The sequence below is a fragment of the Amphibalanus amphitrite genome, unplaced genomic scaffold, assembly GCF_019059575.1.
Source record: "Amphibalanus amphitrite isolate SeventyFive unplaced genomic scaffold, NRLGWU_Aamphi_draft 001138F_arrow, whole genome shotgun sequence".
In the NCBI taxonomy this organism is placed as follows: Eukaryota; Metazoa; Arthropoda; class Thecostraca; order Balanomorpha; family Balanidae; genus Amphibalanus; species Amphibalanus amphitrite.
In genome coordinates, this window is record NW_024882632.1 from 1,008 (window position 1) to 13,283 (window position 12,276).

Genomic DNA, 12,276 nt, shown 5'->3' on the forward strand with positions numbered 1-12,276 from the left:
ACTTTAGGAGATATCGACTGAAAAGGAGAGAGGGGGCCGTTTCGCGCCGCCCTTCCCCCCCCCCCCCCTCAACGGGGCTTTCAGTTGCTGCTCTCACAGAACTCTTGGTTATATTACAACGTAGTGGAATTGTAATGGCAGTATGAGCTTCCTGCCAGCGCCGGACCAGAGTTTAAACATGCAGGCTGAATTTTAACATTGAACTTTTGAATTTTTAAACCGTTGAGCTTTTTAGAAGTTGTATAAAATGTTCAGCTCCTTTTTTGGTCCATCACAGCGGGCTTGTATGTCATTTGTCAACCAAAATCGAATTAAAAACTTTTTATTTGGCCTGGCTACCTCGCCAACTTCTTAACTGGATCGTTTAGTAGCTTTTGATTGGGCACTGCCCACGTTGTCTGTCTAGCTTTTCGTGTCATAGACACTGTCTATGACACGAGAGGAGGCTGCTGACATCGTTTGTCGCGGTTGGATAATACCAATCCACGTCCCAGTGGCTGCTCGATCGCACTTTCCCTGGCCCACCTCTCCCACCAGGCTAGACTTTGCCCGGCACAGCCGTCGCCTCAGTGCCTCGGGCGGTGACCCGTTCAAAGGGGCTCACAATTCGTATGGTGCCGTGGCTCTCAAACCAATACAGAACAGTGAAACGCAAAGGCTCACTTTCCATATAAGGCGAACGGCTGATTCTGGCGCCGGGGCTTCATTCATGCTAAGGCGCCCAATCACAGCGCCGCATTTCAGTTAGTGTCAGGCGCAAAAGCTACTATGCTCCGCCCCTCCATCACGTGACCCTGTCCTCACGTGGCCTCAGTCACGTGGTGTTTCCACTTCTTGGCGCATGGCGGCGCTAGTCTCGCAGGGGCGGTGGTAGCTTGCTCCCCCGCCGTCCGGGGGTGATGGGTAGCAACTGCTGGTGACTGTACCACACTGTACCTCCCGCTGTACCTTACCGTACCTCCCGCTGTACCTCCCGCGGTACCTGACCGCTCCTCCCGCTGTACCTGACCGCTCGTTCCGCCGGTCAGTGCCGTAAGCCGGTGGTGGCCGCCATCCACGGCGGCTGCGTGGGCGGCGGCGTGGACCTGGTCACGGCCGCCGACATCCGGCTCTGCTCCCAGGACGCCTTCTTCCAGGTCAAGGAGGTCGACATCGGTGAGTGGGGGCCAGAGCGGCGGCTGAGGGCCGCAGAGGGGTGTACATACAGTGCGAGTAAAGAGCAGCTGCTGGATGCCGAGTGTGGCCGACCTGGCGGCTGGCAGTATGCCGGTAAAGTCGCATGTGGGCTACCGCTCTTGATGACTTTGTTCTGTGTGATCTTATGCACTCTACTTTTCAAGTGTACTAATGTCTCGGTGGTCTTATCTGACCTGTGACCTGCGGTCTGACCTGAACTGTGACCCATATTCCGTAACCCTCACTGTACCCAGTCATGGTCTAATCTGCAGCCTTTCGATCTGTCTGACCATGGCTCCGTGTCATCTGTGACCTTTTTGTCTGTCTGGGCTGCGACCGTTTGCACACATTATGCAGATTGGTCTGGCTTATGACCTTTCGCTCTATCCGACCAATAGACCCCTGGTTTGCCTTAGCTTTGTCTTGGTCAGACCTCTATTCCTGTATTCCCAGGTCTGACCTCTGCCTCCCCGCGCTCCCAGTTCTGTCTGACCTCTGCCTCCCCGCGCTCCCAGGTCTGTCTGACCTCTGCCTCCCCGGGCTCACAGGTCTGACCTCTGCCTCCCCGCGCTCCCAGGTCTGACCTCTGCCTCCCGCGCTCCCAGGTCTGGCGGCCGACGTGGGCACCCTGCAGCGACTGCCGAAGGTGATCGGCAGCCGCAGTCTGGTGAACGAGCTGTGTCTGACGGCGCGCCGGCTCGGCTCCCAGGAGGCGCTGCAGTGCGGCCTGGTCAGCCGGGTGCTCAGCGACCGGCACAGGTCAGTACAGGGTGCTCCCAGCGACCGGCACAGGTCAGTACAGGGTCCTCAGCGACCGGCACAGGTCAGTACAGGGTCCTCAGCGACCGGCACAGGTCAGTACGGGGTGCTCCCAGCGACCGGCACAGGTCAGTGCTCAGCGACCGGCACAGGTCAGTACAGGGTGCTCAGCGACCGGGACAGGTCAGGACAGGGTGCTCCCAGCGTCCAGCGACCGCCACAGGTTAGTACAGGGTGCTCAGCGACCGGCACAGGTCAGTATTCAGCGCGCCCCGCTCCGCCTCTGGCGACACGGGTCACTCGGACCCAGTCCAAAGACCAGCGGATTCTGCACGATACAACTAGTGATGTTCGTGACCCAATGAACTTATTAAAATCTGGTACCTACCGTACAATAATCGGTAGTCAGGTCTGTCATTACAAAATACTTTTTTTTTGTAAAGGCTATCAACCTCGGACGATGAATTGGTTTTGGAGGGCGAGAACCGTGCGGTTCGTTACCACCGAGCAGTTGGAGTGGTTTCTACGCAGGCCGGCTGAAGCCCAGGCCGACGGCGAGTGATCTTGCGCCCAAAGGCATACAGGGCATTTGTCTACTGTTTGCTCATATCACGGAGTTGGTTTTCGCTTTTTGCTGATGGAGACCTGGGTCTGTTGAGCGTAGTTTTGCATTAGCTGTTTCCGTCGTGGCAGCTGGCGAGGGCGTATTCGGTATCAGGACCTGACGCTCGCGGATCTTTCACTTATGGCGATGTGTTTTATTTAAGGTACGTTAAATTCCATTTTGAAGGCTTTGCGGGGACGTCTTTCGCTGCTGCTGAAGGGTAACACCGTAGGTTAGAGAAAAAGAAATGAATTAAAGCACCCATTTTTGACGGGTGTGCTGACATGGCGTGTCCTAGCGCCCGGCCCGCCGTCTAGCGTTCGGTAAGTAATAGCGAAACAGCACTCTCCTTATCATAACGGGTAATGGGGCGTGATGCAAGCGCAATGATTTTTTTTGACAGGTTTTGTTGGAAAGATGGACTGATATAAGTGTATGTTACATACAATGGTCAGCTGCTGGTCACCCGTATAAAAACTGAATTTAGCATTTGTAGTGATTTAGCAAGGAGCAAGAAGGAATGCGACGAAGTTATTGAGCTGATCGGTAATGTTGCAATCTTGCCGATAGTCTTGTGTCTGACATACCGCAGTCTGACGCTGACTGCCCTCCCTCAGTCTGACACTACACTGACTGCCCTCCCTCAGTCTGACACTGACTGCCCTCGCTCAGTCTGACAGCGACTGACGCTGAGTGCCATCCCTCAGTCTGACACTGACTGCCCTCCCTCAGTCTGACAGCGATTGACAGTGACTGTCCTCCCTCAGTCTGACACTGACTGCCACCCCTCAGTCTGACAGCGACTGACGCTGACTGCCCTCCCTCAGTCTGACACTGACTGCCCTCCCTCAGTCTGACACTGACTGCCATCCCTCAGTCTGACAGCGAGTGACACTGACTGCCATCCCTCAGTCTGACGGATACTAACACTGACTGCCATCCCTCAGTCTGACACTGACTGCCCTCTCTCAGTCTGACACTGACTGCCCCCTCTCAGTCTAACACTGACTGCCATCCCTCAGTCTGACACTGACTGTCCTCCCTCAGTCTGACACTGACTGCCTTCCCTCAGTCTGACAGCGACTGACAGTGACTGCCCTCCCTCAGTCTGACACTGACTGCCACCCCTCAGTCTGACAGCGACTGACGCTGACTGCCCTCCCTCAGTCTGACACTGACTGCCATCCCTCAGTCTGACACTGACTGCCCTCTCTCAGTCTGACTCTGACTGCTCTCCCTCAAGCTGACACTGACCGCCATCCCTCAGTCTGACGGCGGCGGCGCTCAGTCTGGCGGCCACCATCGCCTCCAAGTCGCCGGTGGCGGTGCAGTCGACCAAGCTGAACCTGACCTACTCGCGCGACCACTCGGTCCAGGAGGGATTGGACCACATGGTGGCCTGGAATGGCGTCATGCTCCAGTCGGAGGACATTATGAAGGCCGCCACCGCCGCCATGGACCGCAAGGCGCCGCCGCCCGACTTCGCCAAACTGTAGACCGACCGATGGGGTGTCAGTCGGGTTGTTAGGGTTTATAATGAGATATTTATGTCCACTGGGCGTTGAACCGCTTTTGGCGATGAAAGCTGGATTTAGGGGCCTTTTGCGGCAGGGCTATTTTTCTGTCTGGACTTGATTTACATCGCACGTTGCTGAGGTGATCAGCTAGCTTCCGGCTTCTTAGACAAAACAGATTTATACCTCAGCACTGCCTGGTTGGGAAGTGCATTTACGATGCAATAGTAGAACGGGGAGTTACGTGCTGGGAATGGCCATTATGTCGAGACCGCTGAACTCATCAATGCAATGCTGGTGCTGTGTGGGGCAGCTGGTGCCGGGCTGCCCGTCCCGCCCCCTCCGCTGGACGGGCCGACCAACCCCGGCTGTTTTCGGGGCGTCCGGGGCCGTCTGTCTCTGTCGTGTAGTGTACCGCCGCCTTCGCCGGGGTGCTCCAACTGACCCGTAACCCTGCGCTGGAGCGCGCGCCGTGTGTTAACCGGTGCGTTCTGGCCAGAGGGGCTGCCTGGGATAGCCTCAGGGGCTTCTGCGCGATCGTCAGTAAACTACCTATGAGTAGCTGGATGAATACAAAGGAATTGTTCGACCAGCGTATTTTAAAGTGAAAACGTGAAACGGCAAGCGGTATGCTATCATAGCCAATCATAGCCAGGCCAGGGATGAATGCGCTGACGTCGAGGCGATTTCTTTCAGCGCCGCCATATCTCGTGCATTACAGTGGTTTTCTCCGGGCCGGAAATCGGAGCTCCGGCCTTCGCCCTGAGCCGCCCTTGTCTGGGGGCATGTGTCAAGTCCTTGATCGGCTCGCTGTAATTAAAAGTAGCAATGAAGCTATCGTCATGGTGCTGAGTGAGAGTCAGACCTATTCATGCATCGCTTCGCTGCATCGTTGCATCATCACTGCAATCGTGCCTTGTTGACCTTAGTCGGCGCCTTAATGCAGCGAGCGTTCCCAACATTTCTGCTGACAGGGGAGGCGCAATTACGACACCTTCCGGCCGAAAATGGGATGTAGTGTAGTGGCGACGCAAAATAGATAAATGAAAACTGTCCTTTAGACCAGACTGTCCTTTAGACCAGAAGAAAATTACAGCTGATTAAAAATTATACAGTCAGTCTTGAAACTACCGCACGTGTGCGGTAGATCCATCAAGCCCGACCGAGGAAGGGTTGTTAAATTTGAGAGTCACTGAACCAACTGACATCATCCATCCCCAGGTCAATTGGTTCGGTAACTCGAATTTAGCAGCCTTTTTTCAGTCGGGCTTTATGGATTCATCGCACCGATGCGCTGCTCTTTCAAGACCATAGGCGGCGGAACGGGAGGGCACCGGGGCACCGTGCCCCCCATTGATTTGGGAATTTTAGCCCTATGGGCGTTGCATGGAAAGAATAGGACCCAAAGTCGGCAGTACCCCCTTAACCCGCGCCGGGCCGGGGGGGGGGGGTGTTTGAACACCCCCTGCGGTTTTTCGCAGATATCTAAAAAACGACGGCGCGGAGCGCCGCCGTTTTTGGCACAGCTGTTCATGCATCTTTTCCGCACATGTTGTGAAAATTTCAGACCCATGTCATCTTAGGTCAGGTCATTAGGTCACGCCAAGTGGCCTCACCTCACAAAAAATAAGAATGTTCGTCATAGCTACACCGATTGATCGATTGCCTTGAAACTTTCAGCGATTGATTAAAGCAACATTATCTATAAAATGTATATCTCGGAATTTTGATATCGGTGACCTAAGGTCAGGTCAATTTTGCGGCCTCTCCATTAGGTAGGTATAGTCAATGGGAGAAAATTGAAAAGCGTCTGTTTTGCACGGACGCTATTCTAGACACTCTCAAACATCGAGATGTAGGTGAGATTGACACACTGAACCGGAAAATGGCAACTGTGACCCTTCGTTATGTCCCCGAGGTCATCTCAGGTCACGAACAGAATCTAACAGTTTTTCGCTAATAACTTCTGATAGACGCGTGCTAGAGCGCTGAATACGCCTTAGATGTGTTCGGCTCCACGTTGCGGATCGACTTATATGCAACATGACCTTTTCCGGTCAGGTCATGACCTTGACCTGAGGTCAAATTTTCATGTTGACCTTTCAAAGTCAAATTATAGTTCGTTCGACGCGTCTCGACGAGAGGAACACGATGCTGGCAAAAGTAATATCATGGCTCTTTTGAGTCAAAAGTTATTGCCGAAAAACTTTTTTCGTAAAAACGGCTATTTTTGGAGTTTTTGCCCTCTGGAGGCTAAACCGTTGACCTGAGGTCAAACCTGAGAACATTACTCAGAAAGGTCTGTATAAGGGCTATCGAATGTGCTATTCCGCGGCGCTGTAGCTCTATCGGTTCCCGAGATAGCCGTCGGCAGTTTCCAAAATGTTAAAATAGTCAACATTTTACCTTTGGTGACCTCTGGTGACCTGACCTTTGACCTGACCCAAAAAATGACCGAAGTGTTTTCGTCCTTATTTTGGACGTTCTTTCGATTGCCGCTTACCGCGTGTCGCTACGTGGCCCAGGAGCCGAGTTAGAAGGGGGGGATGTTTAGACACCCCCGGCCCGGCGCGGAATCTCAGAGCACCGGCCTGGCGCGGGTTAATTGAAGGTGTTCCGCCGCTACTGTTCAAGACTGACAATGCAAGCTACCTATATAAAATTTCAGGGCGGTCGTTGGATTGTTTTCACAATTGTAATTGAATTGAAAAGTCTCATCAACAAAAATTTACGAGAAAGGTACTTTATCTCTTATGTATCAGGTCACCGAACCTGGATTAGGCCAAAGGTAAAATTTGCCCGGCTTTGACAATTGTGAGACGATACAGCGGTTGGCGGTAGTTGACACAACTGTAGACAGGTCATATCTATAGAGAAGACTATCTGGGCTCTGGCCTCTGTGAAACAACGCAGTTACATGCGCAGCCGTAAATGCACATTTCAAACAGATTTTAAATTTAGAATATGGCACAGAGCTGCTGTATATCAATATGTTAATTAATGCATGGGCGCGTAATGACCCTAGAAGTAGGCGCGCCCTATCGCTCCAATAAACAAACAACCGCTGGCACTGGCGGTCGCAGCCGCTCGCAAAAGGGGGGGGGGGCCAAAGTCACACTCGCGGGACATAACATTTATCAGTCACCGGGGGGGGGGGGGGGGTGATCGGCTAATTTTTTACGTCCACGAGGCGCCGCGCAGTTGGCATTACTTATGCTTCATCCACCTCATTCTTGCGTGAAATCTTTAAGCTCAATTTAAGGCAAAAGCACCAGTTCCATTTCCCGTCCCACGGTGTTTCCACCGGTCGGGCCACTGCACCATGGCGACGGATCGGTGTAGCATATACTGGAAGGTCGGGCACGCGGATTCATGACCTTACCACAATAAAACAATTCGGAAAAGTACGGATACCTCTTGCTTTGAACAAGCATGTGAAACCCAGAGATCATTTTCAGACTATGACATTTACCCATATAGTTGTCTGGTGGCGGGAGAGAATAGGTACACCGACCTCTGGAGACCCCCGGCCCCACAGGTTACTGGTTTTCAAAATTGGCATCTGAGGGCCGCGCACGACTCGCGCGGGGCCTCGCAACGGCTCTATTGGGGCTCACTCAAGTCTCAACCTGCCTTATAGTCCTACTGCCAAAAAGACTGGCCCTGAGCCCTAAGGACTTCATCAGTCTCTGCCAGCCCCAGGACCCACACCGGCTCATGGGGTCCCGACGTCGAAATATGAGGGAATCTGCGCGGGACCATCAGATCAGGACGTAAAGTAATCTCGATCAGGACGAACGTACGGCTGTGCAGGAGTCTGCGTGAGCCCTGTGATCTTCAGAAGCCCACCCATGTATGTTTTCACTTAGAGGCCAGTTTAGGGCCCTCAGAGACCAGTACAGGGCCTGCAAACTGCAAAAGTTTGCAGTTATTTTGAGACCATCAGAGACCGAGTTGGGCTCTCGGAGGCTTATGTGGGTCCTACTCATTACAGGCCAACATGGGGCCCTCAGAGGTCAGCGTGGGGCCCTAAAAGACCGGAATGAGCCGTCGTTGGAACCCAGAGGCCAGCAGAGGGCCCTCAAAGGCCAAGATGAGCCCTCCTCAGAGGCCAATGCAGGCCCTTAGAGGCCAGCATCGGGTCTTCAGCAGCCAATGCGGGGCCCTCATTGGCACCTAAATGTTCGTCTTGGGACACCAGAGACAGCAATAAGGCCACTAGAGACCGGTGTGAGACCCTCAGACGCCGGTTGGGGCCCCTGAGGCCGGTAAGGGGTCCTCATAGGTCAGATGTGGGGCCTCAGAGGTCGATGTGGGCTCTTATCGGTCAACGTGGGCGCTTGACCGCCACTGAAGTTCCCTCAGAGGTCAGTGTTGGACGCTCAAAGACCGGTGTGGGCGTGTTTTTTTAGCCTCGTGACGATCGAATCAGGGCCAGGGTCCCATACACCTATGGGGGCCCATCGGTTGCTTGAGGGGGGGGGGGGGGCAAATGATATGATGGCCCCCTTTATGCCTTGGGAGGGCATGGCCCTGATGCCCCCCGCGACCGCCACTGTGTACACATTACATACAGGCCTCTGAAATTACATACTAGCTAATGCAAACTCTATGCAGGCCCCGGAGATCCCACGCTAATCCTTAAGAAACCAAGCCGGCATACGGCGTCACCACCGGGCTTCTGAGGTGCACAGCACCAACCCATGAGGTCTTACTTTAGTGTCTTAGAGCCACGCTCCTTTGGCAGGGCCCACCCACCACTGCCGAAGAGGTCTCATGCCAGCCATTGCTGGGCCTACGAGAGCCTCAGTAAACCCACGCTGATATTCCATGTAAGATGCGGCCATACTCGTGAACCGGTGCCAGCGACGCTGACCGCCAAATTGACAGAATACGAAACTGAGCCCACTCATGAGTGAAATTTACGTCCTTTGATGGCGCAAGAAAAAAATGAAACATACAAAAAGCTTTTCTAGGACTTTTGTTCTATCTGAAAGGTGGGGCCAAAAGATAGTATGGCCCCACCTTTCAGCACCAAAGGGGGGCCATGGCCCCCGTGGCCCCCCCCCCCTGGGACCGCCAGTGACCGCTGGTGATGCTCAACTGCATCTACTTTCCACACGTATTTTGCGTTGTGTCGCTTTGCCCTTCCGCCGTCAGCCGACTGAATGGCTGAGACTGGAATCACTGACAGGTAGGCTGTGCCGCACTACTCCGGAGCCCGGCGGAACAGCCTACCTACCCAGAGCGGGTTCATCATGCGCTGGAGACGGGCGGTCGGCTGCGCCGGGCGGCGGGCGCCCTCGTTGGAGACTTTGGGGGGCGGGAGACATTGCTGCACTGCTGTCGGTGCCCGTGCTGCGCGCTGGAGACACTGCCAAGTCGCGGCAGAGTTCCGTGTCCCGCCGAGGTCTAACCCAGACAATTGTGGTGCGATGTGGGCGAGACTTCCTCGAAAGGAATCCAGATAAATAATCGAGGAATACGTACTGCTAGAACGCTTGAAAAATAGAAAAATTATCAATGTTCAATAAAGTATGTTCATGTCTGATGCCATGTATGATATGTATGATATATATGAAATATGTATGATCATAGATAACATGACTGCTGTTATCTTATCTTAATGCTGATTCATGTTATCTATGGTATGATATATGATGTATGTATACCATACCGTACCAGTATAACGCCTTTTGGGGCGACTAACGGAGCGAGCGAGAGGGTGAGCCTTGCACGTGCGAAATTTCGACGGGGTACCTCCAGCTGACTTGTGCACGGCACCCTACTAACCGGTCTCTAGCGATGTGCCAAATTTGAGCACAATCGGCCCAGCCGTTCTCGAGATCTGGAAGCGGCACCCTGCACGTGCGCACGTGCAAAATGGGTCCCAACTGACCTTTGCACGGCACCCTACTAACCGGTCCCTAACCATGTGCCAAATTTGAGCGCCATCGGTCCAGCCGTTCTCGAGATCTGGAATCGACCCCTGCACGTGCGCACGTGCAGCAGCACCCCAATTCTGGCACATGGATATGCATTGCTTAGTGGGTGCCTACCTACATGCCAACTTTCAGCGCAATCGGCCAAGTAGTTACCGAGATATTGCAACAATTACAAAAGTGACACCTCTTCGTTTTGCACGTGGCACGTGCATAAGGGGTCACCCACATGCATCGGGAATAGTCCAATACTTAGTAGAAGGAATGAAGCTACCCTACAAAAATTACCGCGTGTAAATCGGTCAAGTGGTTGCTGAGATATAAGCGTCGCAAAAGCGTGACCACGGCCGGCCGCTCATACTCAGAAATTTCCGTTAATCTAAGGAAAGACTACGCTCGCTTCGCTCGCTCCGTAATTATCCCGCACCGTAGACAGTGTTTACAATTGCTTCACGTGCAAAGAGAGAAAATTATTCAGCTGTCGTTTAACTGATTTGTTAAACGTCTTGACGATTAACAAACTGTTTAACGCTTGGTTAAACGTCTAGTAGACATTTCGTCTAGTCTGAATTATGTCGTATTTTTTTAATATAAAATGTATTTTTACCTGTAAGCGCCCGAAAGATATCGGCGGTACGGGATAAAATTATTAAACCGCTCGTAGGTAGAAAAATATTTTGAACGTCTTACCTATCGGCTCGACGTTTCAAAGATTTGTTCTACCTGCTCGCGGTTTATATAATACCGATTACCTAGCTATACCGCTATTATGGCCGTCTCTGGAGTTATGTGAAGGTAAACAAACAAGCACATTTTGCCGGGGAGGACCACACCAGTCAAAGAATCAGCCCCATTTGGTAAATTGGACATATTTAATATTTATGCCAACAGTACATATCTTGTGTGTCACGTCGTTCGGTCCTTCAATGTGCATATATTAAACTCACTTTAATATGATTGTCACGTTTTGAAGCCTGCCTGAATGTTATGTCCGTTAATCGTTTTGGACGATTGAAGGCGATAATCGAAAAAGTTGTGTGAAAGACCAGCGTGTTAACCTTCGTGTGTTATGGTAGCCCACACAAATTTTGGACCGGTGCATGTGCACTTGAGGTATTCGGCAGGCACGAGCGGTGATTCGGCATTTTGTTGGTTCGTGGTTCAGTGATTGAGCGGTTCAGTAGTTCAGTGGTTCGGTGATTCGATGTTTCGTTGGTTTGGTTCGTAGTGCAGTGATTCAGTGGTTCAGTAATTCAGTGGTTCGCTGGTTTAGTGGTTGGTATTTCGTTTGGTTCAGTGGCTCGGTGATTGGTATTTCGGTTGGTTCAGTGGTTTGGTATTTCGGCTGGTCAGTGGCTCGGTGATTCAGAGGTTCGGTGGTTCGTTGCTCGCCGGGCCGATACCGCCCTGTTGGATCCGGGAGCGGCCCGTCCAGCGCGGCGCTCGCGGCCGGCCCCGGCGCGACGCTGGCGCGCTATTTCTGGCGCGCCTCTGGCACGGGGCGGGCTGCCGTCGACCCTGAGGGCCCGGAGCAGCGGCCGGAGCACCGGAGGGGGCTGGCAGCCGGCCGGGCGCTGTCCCACACGGCCCGGCCGGCCGCGCCAACCCCCCCCCCCCCCGGCTGCCAGACGAAGTGGGGCTGGCCGGAGTATACGTGATGGATTGAAATGAATTTCACCTCATCGAGTGGGACAGACGACATGGACTTCGTCGGGACGCCTCAGCCCGTTCTGCGCCATTATGCTAAATAATTGATTGTGTTAAATCAGTTTGCAAACAGCAAAAGTACCTATTGGTAGTTAATCACGACCTGGAATATGCACATCGTTACTTTGCACTCTCGGCTATTACCACAGCCTATCGCCTAGTAATGTCCAATCTACGTTTGGCGCGAGTCGTTGTAGGCGTTGTTGTTTTTTGTTACTTTCATTTTAACCCTATAATAATATTGCATTTAAAGTTGAATGCATTTTTAGGATTCCGGACTGTATGTGTAATTATATCCATGGTGTGCCTATATTTCGTGATGACGCAAAATGTTATAACTCGTGCCAACAATCAAAAGGTCCGAAATATGACTGTTATTTATTTCGAAGACTAAAGACGCGTTGCATTTGCTTTAGAGTTATTTAATACGTTTATTTTCTTATTTAAATTCAATCTTTTTCCGCAACATCATAAACATTTTAAATGCATCCAATAGGAATGATAAAATGACTTAAATTAAAGCAGCGTCAACCAAAATCAGAATGTCTAACAATGGTAGAAAACGTGTAGTGCG

At 52.4% G+C, this 12,276-nt stretch overlaps 1 protein-coding gene across 1 annotated transcript; it reads left to right on the plus strand.

The window, feature by feature from the left end:
* Positions 1 to 995: 995 nt before the first annotated feature.
* Positions 996 to 4,642, plus strand: LOC122370501 (delta(3,5)-Delta(2,4)-dienoyl-CoA isomerase, mitochondrial-like; the record flags this gene model as incomplete). The annotated part of the gene is made up of 3 exons (XM_043346152.1): positions 996 to 1,155; positions 1,782 to 1,935; positions 3,807 to 4,642. Coding segments are annotated over 3 exons (543 nt in total), but the record flags the coding sequence as incomplete, so codon positions are not given.
* Positions 4,643 to 12,276: the final 7,634 nt, after the last annotated feature.